Below are 10,298 nucleotides of genomic sequence, written 5' to 3' on the forward strand. Positions count from 1 at the left end.
GGCAAATCTGTTGCATAGGACCTTTTTAAAATATTGAAGAGCAAAGATATCAGCTTGAAGACTAAGGTGCACTTGACCCAAGTCATGGATGGTATTTTCAATAACCTCATATACATGTGAAAGCTGGATAGTGAATAAGGAAGACCGTAAAAGAATTGATGCTTTGAGTTATGGTGTTGGAGAAGAATATTGGAAGTGGCGTGGACGGCCAAAAGAACAAACAGAACTGTGTTGGAAGAAGTGCAGCCAGAGTGCTCCTTGGAAGCCAGGATGGCCAAACTTCGTCTCTCATACTTCAGAGATAATGTCAGGAGGGACCAGTCACTGGAGATGGATATCATGTTGGTAAGGTGGAGGGTCAGAGAAAAAGAGAAAGACCCCCAGCAAGATGGATTGGCCAAGTGGCAGCATCAATGGGCTCAAGCGTGGCAACGATTGTGAGGTTGGCCCAGGACCAGGCAGTGTTTCGTTCTGTTGTGCATAGGGTGGCTATGAGTTGATACTGACTCGATGGCATCTAACAATAGCATGTGAACATTTAGTTATTTTATTTAAAAAATCTGCTTGAACTCTAAAATTCTGTAATTTAGTGTAGAATTATACTGTTTTAATTGCATGAAATGGTGCTTCATTTCTTGAATAAAATGCACTCTTTACAAAAAATTACTGATTTTAAAATGAATAAATATTCTTTCCATGAAACCCAGAAAAGTATTGAGGAAATTACAGTAGCCATAATCTCACAACCCAAAGAAATAGAAATTTTTAAATAGGTTGACAAATATACTATCTTAAGGATTAGAATAAAAAAATCCACCAAATTGTTCTATTAATTTAATGTTGTTTAATACATTTGGTCAATTTTAATTTATTTTTCAAAAATCAGCTCTTAAATCTAAGTTAGTGAATCAAAGATTGCCCATATTTGTGCCCACAGAAAGACCAGACAGATATTTTTCTCCCAGCAGTAGGGTATTTTTTAGTTGAATCAAAGCAGTTTTATTGATGTTAAGACACAGTTTAAGCTGAAAATAACAGAGTCCACAAGTGAACTATGCTTCCTGAGGAGTTACAAACATTCAGGAGCTATTTATTTTGTCAAACCAGGAATTAACAGCATAATATTATGATTGACTTACTAGTAATTTGTAAAAGCCAAAGGTGAGTTAGCAATGGAGGTTTGTGTGTGTTGTGTATGTGCTTTACAGTGAGTGATGAACAAAACACATATGGGTTTATGTTATTGGTTAAAACTACAGTAATATTAGACTTGAAAACTTTTTAGTCTTTACCATATTGAGGAGGTGAAACATAAATCTTACTGTTATTTTATTTTGCAATATTTATGTGTTGACAATTCAAGAATCCTTCTTTAATGAATTCAATATACATATACTTGCCTCAGAAACCCTGTATAGGGTTGCTATGAGTCAGAACTGACTCCACGGCACACCACCACCACCACCATATTTACTCATATTGTTCTTTGAGAATATTCCTCATTTTTTGTTCACTTGAAAGCATTACTTTGGTAGTGGCTTATTGGAAATACCTCACAGAACATTTGAATGGATTTAGTAATGTGGAGATCATATTCAAAGCATGTTTTGAACAGTTGGATCCTACTGGAAAAATAATCCCTGGACATTTTTCCCAAGTAATGTGATGGTCAGAGTAAATAGGAAGGTATAATTATGGATGTAATTGTACTCACAAGTCAAATAAGACAATTCATAGCCATTTGGTCCAATGTTTTTTTAGTTTTGTTTGTTAAATTATTCATGTGAATACTTTTATGGGTTTATCCATGACTGACTGGTGGTTGATTCCTTACCCCCCAGTATCTTAGCCCTTTTTCTCGTTTATGTTAAATGAAGATAGTGAAAATAGCTGTAGTTGATAAGCACTGGACTTAGCAAAGTCAGGCAGTTCAAGTCCACTAGCCACTCCTTGAAACCCTACACAGGGTTGCTAGGAGTTGGAACTGACATGATGACAGTTTAGCAGCATGAGAAATGCTTTTCTCCATAGACAATTGAGGCTGTTTGATTAACATTAAATGTGACTGGAAATCAGAGTTATGTCGATGTAGGTAGCTCAGTAAGTGTGATAGCAATAATTCTCATTATCTAGAAGGGAAACACGGTGTCTCCATTTTACAACTAAGGAAATGGCATTCAGATAGGTTATATCATTTTTTAATAAGTCACACTGTATGATAATGAGTAAAACTGGATTAAAATCTAGGTGTACCTGGATTGAAAGACCTAATTTTCTTTACCCCATAGTGATTCTCATGATTTTCTGTGAGGAAAGCCATGAGTACTTTGTCTTCCGATTCTGTCCTCAATCTTACTTTGTCAACAAGTCAACTTTGCTAAGTGTTTAGCAACCATGTTGTTGCTGTTGTTAAGTGCTGTCGAGTTGGTTCCCACTTATAGCAACACTGTGTAGGGTTTCCTAGCTACATAAGCAAAAACCTGTTTTCCATTGCATAAACAAGCATTTCCAGACATCTGCCTGCTGTAAATACATATGAGATAGTATACAGGTTGACATGAGCTGAGTATGGTAGCTAAATGTGAAATTATGCCAAAAGATGCTACTTAAAGACTAATCTGTAAACTGTGGCTTCTGGTTGCTGTTGTTGTTAGGTGTCATTGAGTCAGTACTGACTCATAGCGGTCTTATGCACAGCAGAATGAAACACTGCCTGATCCTTGGCCAATCTCACTATTGTTGCTACGCTTGAGCCCATTGATGCTGCCAATTTGCCAATCCATCTCGCTGGGGATCTTCCTCTTTTTCTTTGACCCTCCACCTTACCAAACATGACATCCCTCTCCAGTGACTGGTCCCTCCTGACAATATGTCCGAAGTATGAGAGATGAAAGTTGGCCATTTTGGTCTCCAAGGAGCACTCTGGCTGCACTTCTTCCAACATCCTCAAATATCCCAAGGTCTTACTCATTTCTTCTGACCAATGTTGTAAGCCATGCCCAATTCTAGTAGACAATTCTAGTAGGGAATAATTCTCTGATAGCATAGTGGTTAAGAATCAGGCTGTGAACTTTAAGGTCAGCAGTTTGAAACTGAAAGCTACTCCATGGGAGAAAGTTGAGGCTTTCTGCTCCCGAAAAGATTTATAGCCTCGGAAACTCTGTACAGGGTTGCTATGGGTCGGAACCTACTGGAAGGCACTTAGCAACAACAACATACTGTTATTATCTTATATATTTTATGGCTACCCTTAGATTATGCCCCTTTCAAGGACAAAAACCAGTGTCTTACACACATTTGGAATTCATTATATATCTGCTGTATGAAGGGAGTCATTTCAGGTATACATTTTTATTCCCAACTCTGTTCCGAAAGTTCTAGTCATGGTGCTATTACAAATAATTTATCTCTCAAACTGGGATCATTTCTTTAAAATGTTTTCCTTTGGTTCCTCATATTTGGACACTGCTCTTCTAATTGTATTTCAATTTGGTGTTTGTGAACTGTAAAATCAATTTAGAACATCTGTTCTTTTACAAAACCACTTTTCTTTTAATATATTTTATATTGGATTTTCTGGAATAATTTCGAGATAATTGCTGGAAAAATTATTGATATAGCTGGTCTGTCCAGCTGTTCCCTTCCCTTTAGACACAGTTGGAGATTATAGTCATTGGGTCTGCCTCCCTTTCTGCTCCTGACTTCTCCTTACCACATTGTGTTTAAAGGTTGTTTTCAACAACTTTCTTTGTAGCCATTGGCTTAAACTCGGACAGCTTTATGGAGATTTTTTACTGGAGTCTTCACTTGGTCACTCCTGATAGTCATTAAACTGATGTCAACACAAATTATACTTTTCTTTTAAATTTAACTTTTTAGTCTCTGTTTTCAGAATTGCTCTGTGCCCATAAGAGTAATGATGGAGGAAGCAAAGAGCTGAGGACTGCTGGGATAAGGGGTAGATTGTAGTTAGACAGAAGGCACCCTGGGCTCACATGAAAGCTGTATGAGGGGCTCACAGTACCTGTGGTATTCTCAACTTAGAGGGCATGAATGGAAGATCATAAGGTGTGGGAGCTGGGTGGGGTAGTTAGGGCCCTAAAGTGTGTTTGTTTTTGTTGTTAAGTGCCATTGAGTGGGTTCCGAATCATAGTGACACTGTATAGGGTTTCTGAGGAGCAGCTGGTGGCTTTGATCCAGACCTTGTGGTTTGTAGTCCTCTGCTGATCCTACAGTGCCACACCAGGAGTGAGGAAAGGCGCCTATAATGGCTCTTATTCAAATCATGTCCCAGACATAACCTCGGACATTTTCAGGAAGAGTTTCCAGTTAAGATCATAGAAGAAAGGAGATAGGAGGAGAGAAGCAGAGGCAGAACCCTAGAAGGAATGCCCTGTTCTGAAGATCTGCGTGGGGCAGAACTGAAAATCTTGCTGTTGCTTGCAGTGAGGTGTTATAAATATGGCTAACGCAGCAGACTTTAACCAATAAAGATAAAGGAAGGTCCCTTGGTTTTCATCATTTTTCTTCAACTGCAAGATGAGAATAGAATCCACAGTGGAATGCTTTGCTCTTGATGTTTCATTTTATAATCAAACATGTCTCCTTTCTAGAACAGTCTCATACAGAGGACCAGGTTTGTTCCCTTTGATACATAGGAATGCTCTTATTTTCTGTAGTGTCAGAACTTGAGGCCTTACTGTGACTAACTGCCTACCTAGATTGTAAGTTTCCTAACATTTTAAAATCATCCTGTCACCACAGATGATGCTCCCACGAGGGTACTGCTTGAGCGGGGTGGCCACCTGCTTCGATCACAGATGGCTGCCCTCTTGATGAAGAGGCTTCGCCACACTCTCCGGGCCTGGAAAAGTACACTGTCGAACCTGCTACTGCCTGTCCTCTTTGTAGCCTTGGCCATGGGTTTGTTCATGGTAAGGCCTTTGGCTGTCAACTACCCTCCCCTCAAACTGGCACCGGGCCACTATGAGAGGGCAGAGACATATTTTTTCAGGTAAGAGCTTTTGCTTCAAAATAATGTCAGGATAGATTACAAATAACAACTAACTTGATGTTTTTAAGACTTTTGTACGTAAAATCTGAAGTGAAAAATTTAAATATAAATGTGATTTTCATTAGTTTAGAGGTATGACTTAACAAGAGAGTCCTGGTGGCACAGTGGGTAAAACATTGTTCTACTAACCACAAGGTTGTTGGTTCAAACCCCTCACCTGCTCAATGGAAGAAAAATGGAGCTGTGTGAGTCTGTAAAGATTTACAGTTTCATAAATCCTAAGGATCAATTCTGCTTTGTCCTAAAGAGTTTCTATGAGTCCGATTTGGCTCAGTGTCACTGAGGTTTTTTTTTTTTTTTTAATTTGAGTTAAGAAGGATAACTTTTGACAAGTTTTTGCTAGTATCCATGGCATGAATCACAGACAGATGCCATAGGTCAGAATATGCAGGCCTTGTTTCATATGTGTCAAGCCCAAACTATATGGAGTTGATTTTTAAATTTTAATATGATAGGTATTTAAATCACTGTTTGTTTTATTTCTTGAACAGTCTTTCCTTTTCCACTGATCTAATCTGTTACCTTTTTAACATGTGATTTTCTTTTTTGTCCAAGGATACTTTTTACGTATTACCACATGGAACTCTGGTAGCATAGTATTTTAACAGCTGGGCTGCTAATCACAAAGTCAGCATTTCAAATCTACCAGCTGCTCTAAAGGGGAAAGATGAGGCTTTCTGCTCCCATAAAGATTTGTAACCAACTTTTTTTTTTTTTTTTTTTTGAGTAGGAACCGACTCCATGGCACATAACCACTAACCACTGTATTGAACTCCATGTTTAAATCTGTGTGTACATATGTTGCCTAACTCCATCTGACTATAACTGTGTATTTAACTCATTGCCATCTAGTGGAACTGTCTTCACAGAGTTTTCAAGACTGTACATCTTTTCAAAAGCTGACTATCACATTTTTCTCCTACAAAGCAATTGGTGAATTTGAACTGCCAACCTCCTTGTTAGCAATTGAATACTTAACCCTTCACCACCATGACTCCTTTCACTGTATATTGTTGTTGTTTGCACCATCTAGTCAGTTCTGACTCACTGAGTTCCTGTATAGGGTTTCTGAAGAGTGGCTGGGGAGTTCGAACTGCTGGCCTTGTAGTTCAAACCAAACTTTCTGCCCAGTGCTTACTGTCCTACAGTGCCACATCAGGACTCCTTCATCATAGAGTTAAAGAGTTAAATTGGGGAATATAGACATGAATTCTAGCATATAGAAAAATGTTTGCTTACCACTTGTTTCCTTTCCTCCTGTTTGCTCAATTCATCTCAAGACTTCAGTATTTGTGAGTCTTTTAATTTATTTTTTAAGTTTCTTCCCATATCATATATGGAGTGATCCTGGTAAAGGAGCAAACATTTGTCTTCTTTTTGTCCAGCTTGGGGAATGGTATCTGAGTTGTTATCACTTTCTCCGGGTGTAGGCCTTCTCACACAACTGTCGATAGATAGTTCTTTGAGTCGTTTAGTTTCCAGGCATTAAGTCTTATTTGGATCTGTTTATTTGGTTCTTTTTCCCTTGTAGGTAACTTTTTCTGTCTGAAATCTTACAAAACTTTTGTTCTTATTCTTGGAGTGGAGAGATTTTTTTTTTCCCTTTCTTGTTACTTTTTTTCCCAGTCAAGCCTACAGTCATACATCTTTTTTCAATTCAGGGTGATTACCTTCCATTTTTGCTCTAACCATTTCCCATATTCATTTTTTACTTATTGTCCTTCTAGAACTACTACTGCAGTCACATTAGATTGTCTTGACTCATTTCTTTCTTTTAACTTTTAATTGTGAGTGTGTAAACATTTACAAAGCAGCACATTCAACAATTCACATGCATTTTGTTTCATCTCACTGATTTCAATCCTGACAATGCAGCGTCCCTTATGACACTGCCTCTCTGTGTCTCTTGTTTCCATTATTGCCTCTTTTTCAAACCTTTGGAATTATAGCCTTGGGTAAATGTTGCCCCATTGGTCTCAAATGGTTGACTAATTTGTGTGTACCTCATGAGTGCTGGTGTTCCCCTTATAGACCTGTCTACATTTGGCTGGTGTGAATCAGTACGATAACCATAAGGTTGGTGGCTCAATCCCACCAGCCTCTCCTCAGAAACCCTAAACAGGGTTGCTGTGATTTGAGACTGACTTGACAGCACTTAGTAACAGCAACAACATTGTTTGGTGAAAATTGAGCCACAGGAATGAATTCCGCGCTGAACCTGAAGTGACTGAGGAGTACAGCCTCATGATTTTATTAGTCTCTCTCTGGCCAGCAAGTGTGTTTCCCCACCCCCCACATGATTTTGATTTTTGTTTCACATTTTTCTCTCACTCTATCCAGGACCTTCTAATGTGATCCTTTTTAGAAGAGATGTTAGTGGCAGCTAAGCACCATCTAATCCTTTTGTTCTTAAGATTATGGAGACTGCTGTTCACGTGGTTCATTAGTCCAATTAGTTCACAAATTGTTTCTATGTGTTTTTAATTTTCATCACTTTTCCTTTCTTTGGACAGGGAGGGACCAATAGCTACATCATTGGTGACTACTTATGAGCCTTTAAAACCCCACTCACTACTCAACTAAAGTAGGACATAGAACATTGTCTTTGCAGAATATGTTTGGACATAGTTTTTAAGTTCCATGTCTTTTGCTTATAGATTTCCTCCTCCATCTCTTGTTTCTTCTGTTGGTGACTTTTCTTCTCTGTCAGTATTTGTATCTAGTCAGTAAACACTGACTCTCTCAAGTTATATAATCAATGTTATCCGTGAAGACATCACATTGCTTGGTTTCAGTGCTGTGTATAGATACAAATCTCATTACTATTTCAAAACCAAACCCACTGTCATTGAGTTGATCCAACTCATCCCAACCTTATAGGCTGGAGTAGAAGGCCTCATAGAGTTTCCAAGGCTGCAAATCTTTACAGAAGCAGACTGCTTCATGTTCTTCTGTGCATGCACTGGTGGGTTCAAACTAGCAAATGTCCCTTTAGCAGCCTATGGTGACACTCAGTCTCCTTCATGTGTTTTTGATTCCTCCAGTGGGTTTATTTATTTAAGTAAGTGTCTGTACTGCTGAAGTTTTTCCCCTTAAGTGCTTAGACACCTGGAGTGTGTGCTTATGGTACTTCTGTTTTGTCAGATCAGAATATGATGGTACCTAGGAGACAGTTGTGAATGTAGGGAGCCTAACTAAGTACGCTAACTCGGTGAAGCAGCAGGTGTCCTGCCAGAGCTTTCTCTAATCCATGATTCTTCTACCTCATATACTGTACCAGAATCAGATATACGAAGATTCAGCACTTTCAGTGCAGCTTTTCTTTGACTAATTGTGGTCATGACGCCCAGAAGGCTGAGCCCAGCCTCACTTCTTGTTTTTGTTGTTAAGTGCCATGGAATTGGTTTTGACTCATAGTGACCATGAATAGGGTTTCTGAGGAGCAGCTGGTGGCTTTGAACCACTGACCTTGTGGTGAGCAATCCAGGACTTATCCTACAGTACCACACCAAGCCAAATCTGTGAAAGCCACCTTTTCAGGTTGAGCCCTTCTGTCCTGGCCACTTGGCTCTCTGTCCTGGTCTCTACATTGCCTTCATAGTTGACATAGGAAGGAAAACGATTTAGACCCATGGTAAGAGTCTAAGATCTTACCTGGAACCAGATATTTCTCAGTACCAAAAGCTGCTTAGCTCAAGAGAGTTAGCGATATGGAGTTGAGAGTTGGGGGTGGGGATGAGGTGGGGAGAACAGAGTGTTACCTAGTCCCTTCCCAGAAACCTCAGGACTTCTCAAAGCTAGTGTAAGGCCATCTGTATCAGTACCTCATTGGGGAACATGAAGATTCTTTAGGTTGGTTCTTAGAAATATGTATTTGTTCAAACCAGTTCTGTATTGATTTGAAGAGAGGCGAAAAGTCCCTAATTAAGAACTGCTTCAGGAATCACAATTAAGGACTGATTTTCTATTCTTGTGTTTGGTGTGGACAGATTCAAATGCTTCCAACATTGCAATCTACTTTAAAATATAACCAAGAGTTTGAAAGCAACCAAAGAGGGGTAGTTTAGTATTTATGCAACACTTTTAAGCCAGTTTTCTTTTTCTTTTTCTTGAATCAGTTATACCTATATTAAAGCAAAAAGTAGTAGAAAGTAAACGCTAACTTTTAAGCTTGTTCTTAACAACTGTTCTTGGTAAACTGTTGCATGAATGAATTTGTTGTTTGTTTGTTTTTTTTTGAAAAATTAGCACAAGCCTGGTTCTTATGTATTGGAGGTTAAAGTTAACCCCATACATCCCAAATTCCCAACATGTTATGGTGATGCTGGTTATGTGCCATGGAGTCAGTTTCAAGTCATAGTGACCCAGGATGGGGTTCTGAGGCTGTAAATCTGTACAGAGGCAGAAAGCCACACCTTTCTCCCACAGAACAGCTGGTAGTCTTACTGATGACCTTGAGATTTGGATTCCTAACCATTAACCAACTTCATAGCCACTCCTTCTAGCATGTTACACCACTCCTTTATCACCACTCCTCCTCCCCTCATGTCCCAAGGTTCTGTAATATGTTACAATGTTTCACAGAACTCACAACTCTCAAAAGAAATGCTGTTCACAATTGTGGAGGCTGGCAAGTCCCAAATGTGTAGTCCAGAGCACAGTCTGCTGGATTTTCCTCACCTACATTATCTCAGGAGCTAAAGAACCCAAATTAGCAGACTGGATGACAGGCTGTTGATGCATGAAGCAGTGCCAGCTGGTGAATCAGATCAGGTGAAAGACAGTATGTCCCACAAAATGGAGGTCAGACTCTATGTGCCAGATGCAAGATCAAGAGCCAGAAAGCCAATTTTGCCAAAGAAGTCCTATAAAATGACCTGAAACCATACTCCCAAGGAAAAACAGGAGTGGTCACTTGAGTCACACTTAAAAAGGAGTCCATAATCACAGGCATATTGTTGTTGTTAAATGCCATCCAGTTGGCTCTAACTCGTGACCCTGTACAAGGTTTCCAAAAAGCAGGTGGTAGGTTTGAAATGCTGACCAGGTGGTTTGAAGCCCAGGGCTGATCTTACAGCGCCATATCAGGAGTCCAAACCACAGGCACAGAGGCTAGAATTTACAGTATACTAATAGTATGCGAAAGCTGGACAGTGAATAAAGAAGACTATAGAAGAATTGATGCTTTTGAGTTCTGGTGTTGGAGGAGAATATTGAAAGTGCC

The 10,298-nt window shown here is 39.3% G+C and overlaps 1 protein-coding gene across 1 annotated transcript in view; it reads left to right on the forward strand.

Moving 5' to 3' along the window:
• LOC102815532 (ATP-binding cassette sub-family A member 13-like) overlaps positions 1-10,298 on the forward strand; it is an 857,870-nt gene that overhangs the window by 477,725 nt on the left and 369,847 nt on the right. Inside the window, exon 43 of the mRNA XM_006874535.1 lies at positions 4,794-5,014. Coding sequence (XP_006874597.1) covers positions 4,794-5,014 — 221 coding nt within the window. The remainder of the gene's footprint in view (positions 1-4,793; positions 5,015-10,298) is intronic.

The sequence above is a fragment of the Chrysochloris asiatica genome, unplaced genomic scaffold, assembly GCF_000296735.1.
Source record: "Chrysochloris asiatica unplaced genomic scaffold, ChrAsi1.0 scaffold00282, whole genome shotgun sequence".
Lineage (NCBI taxonomy): Eukaryota > Metazoa > Chordata > Mammalia > Afrosoricida > Chrysochloridae > Chrysochloris > Chrysochloris asiatica.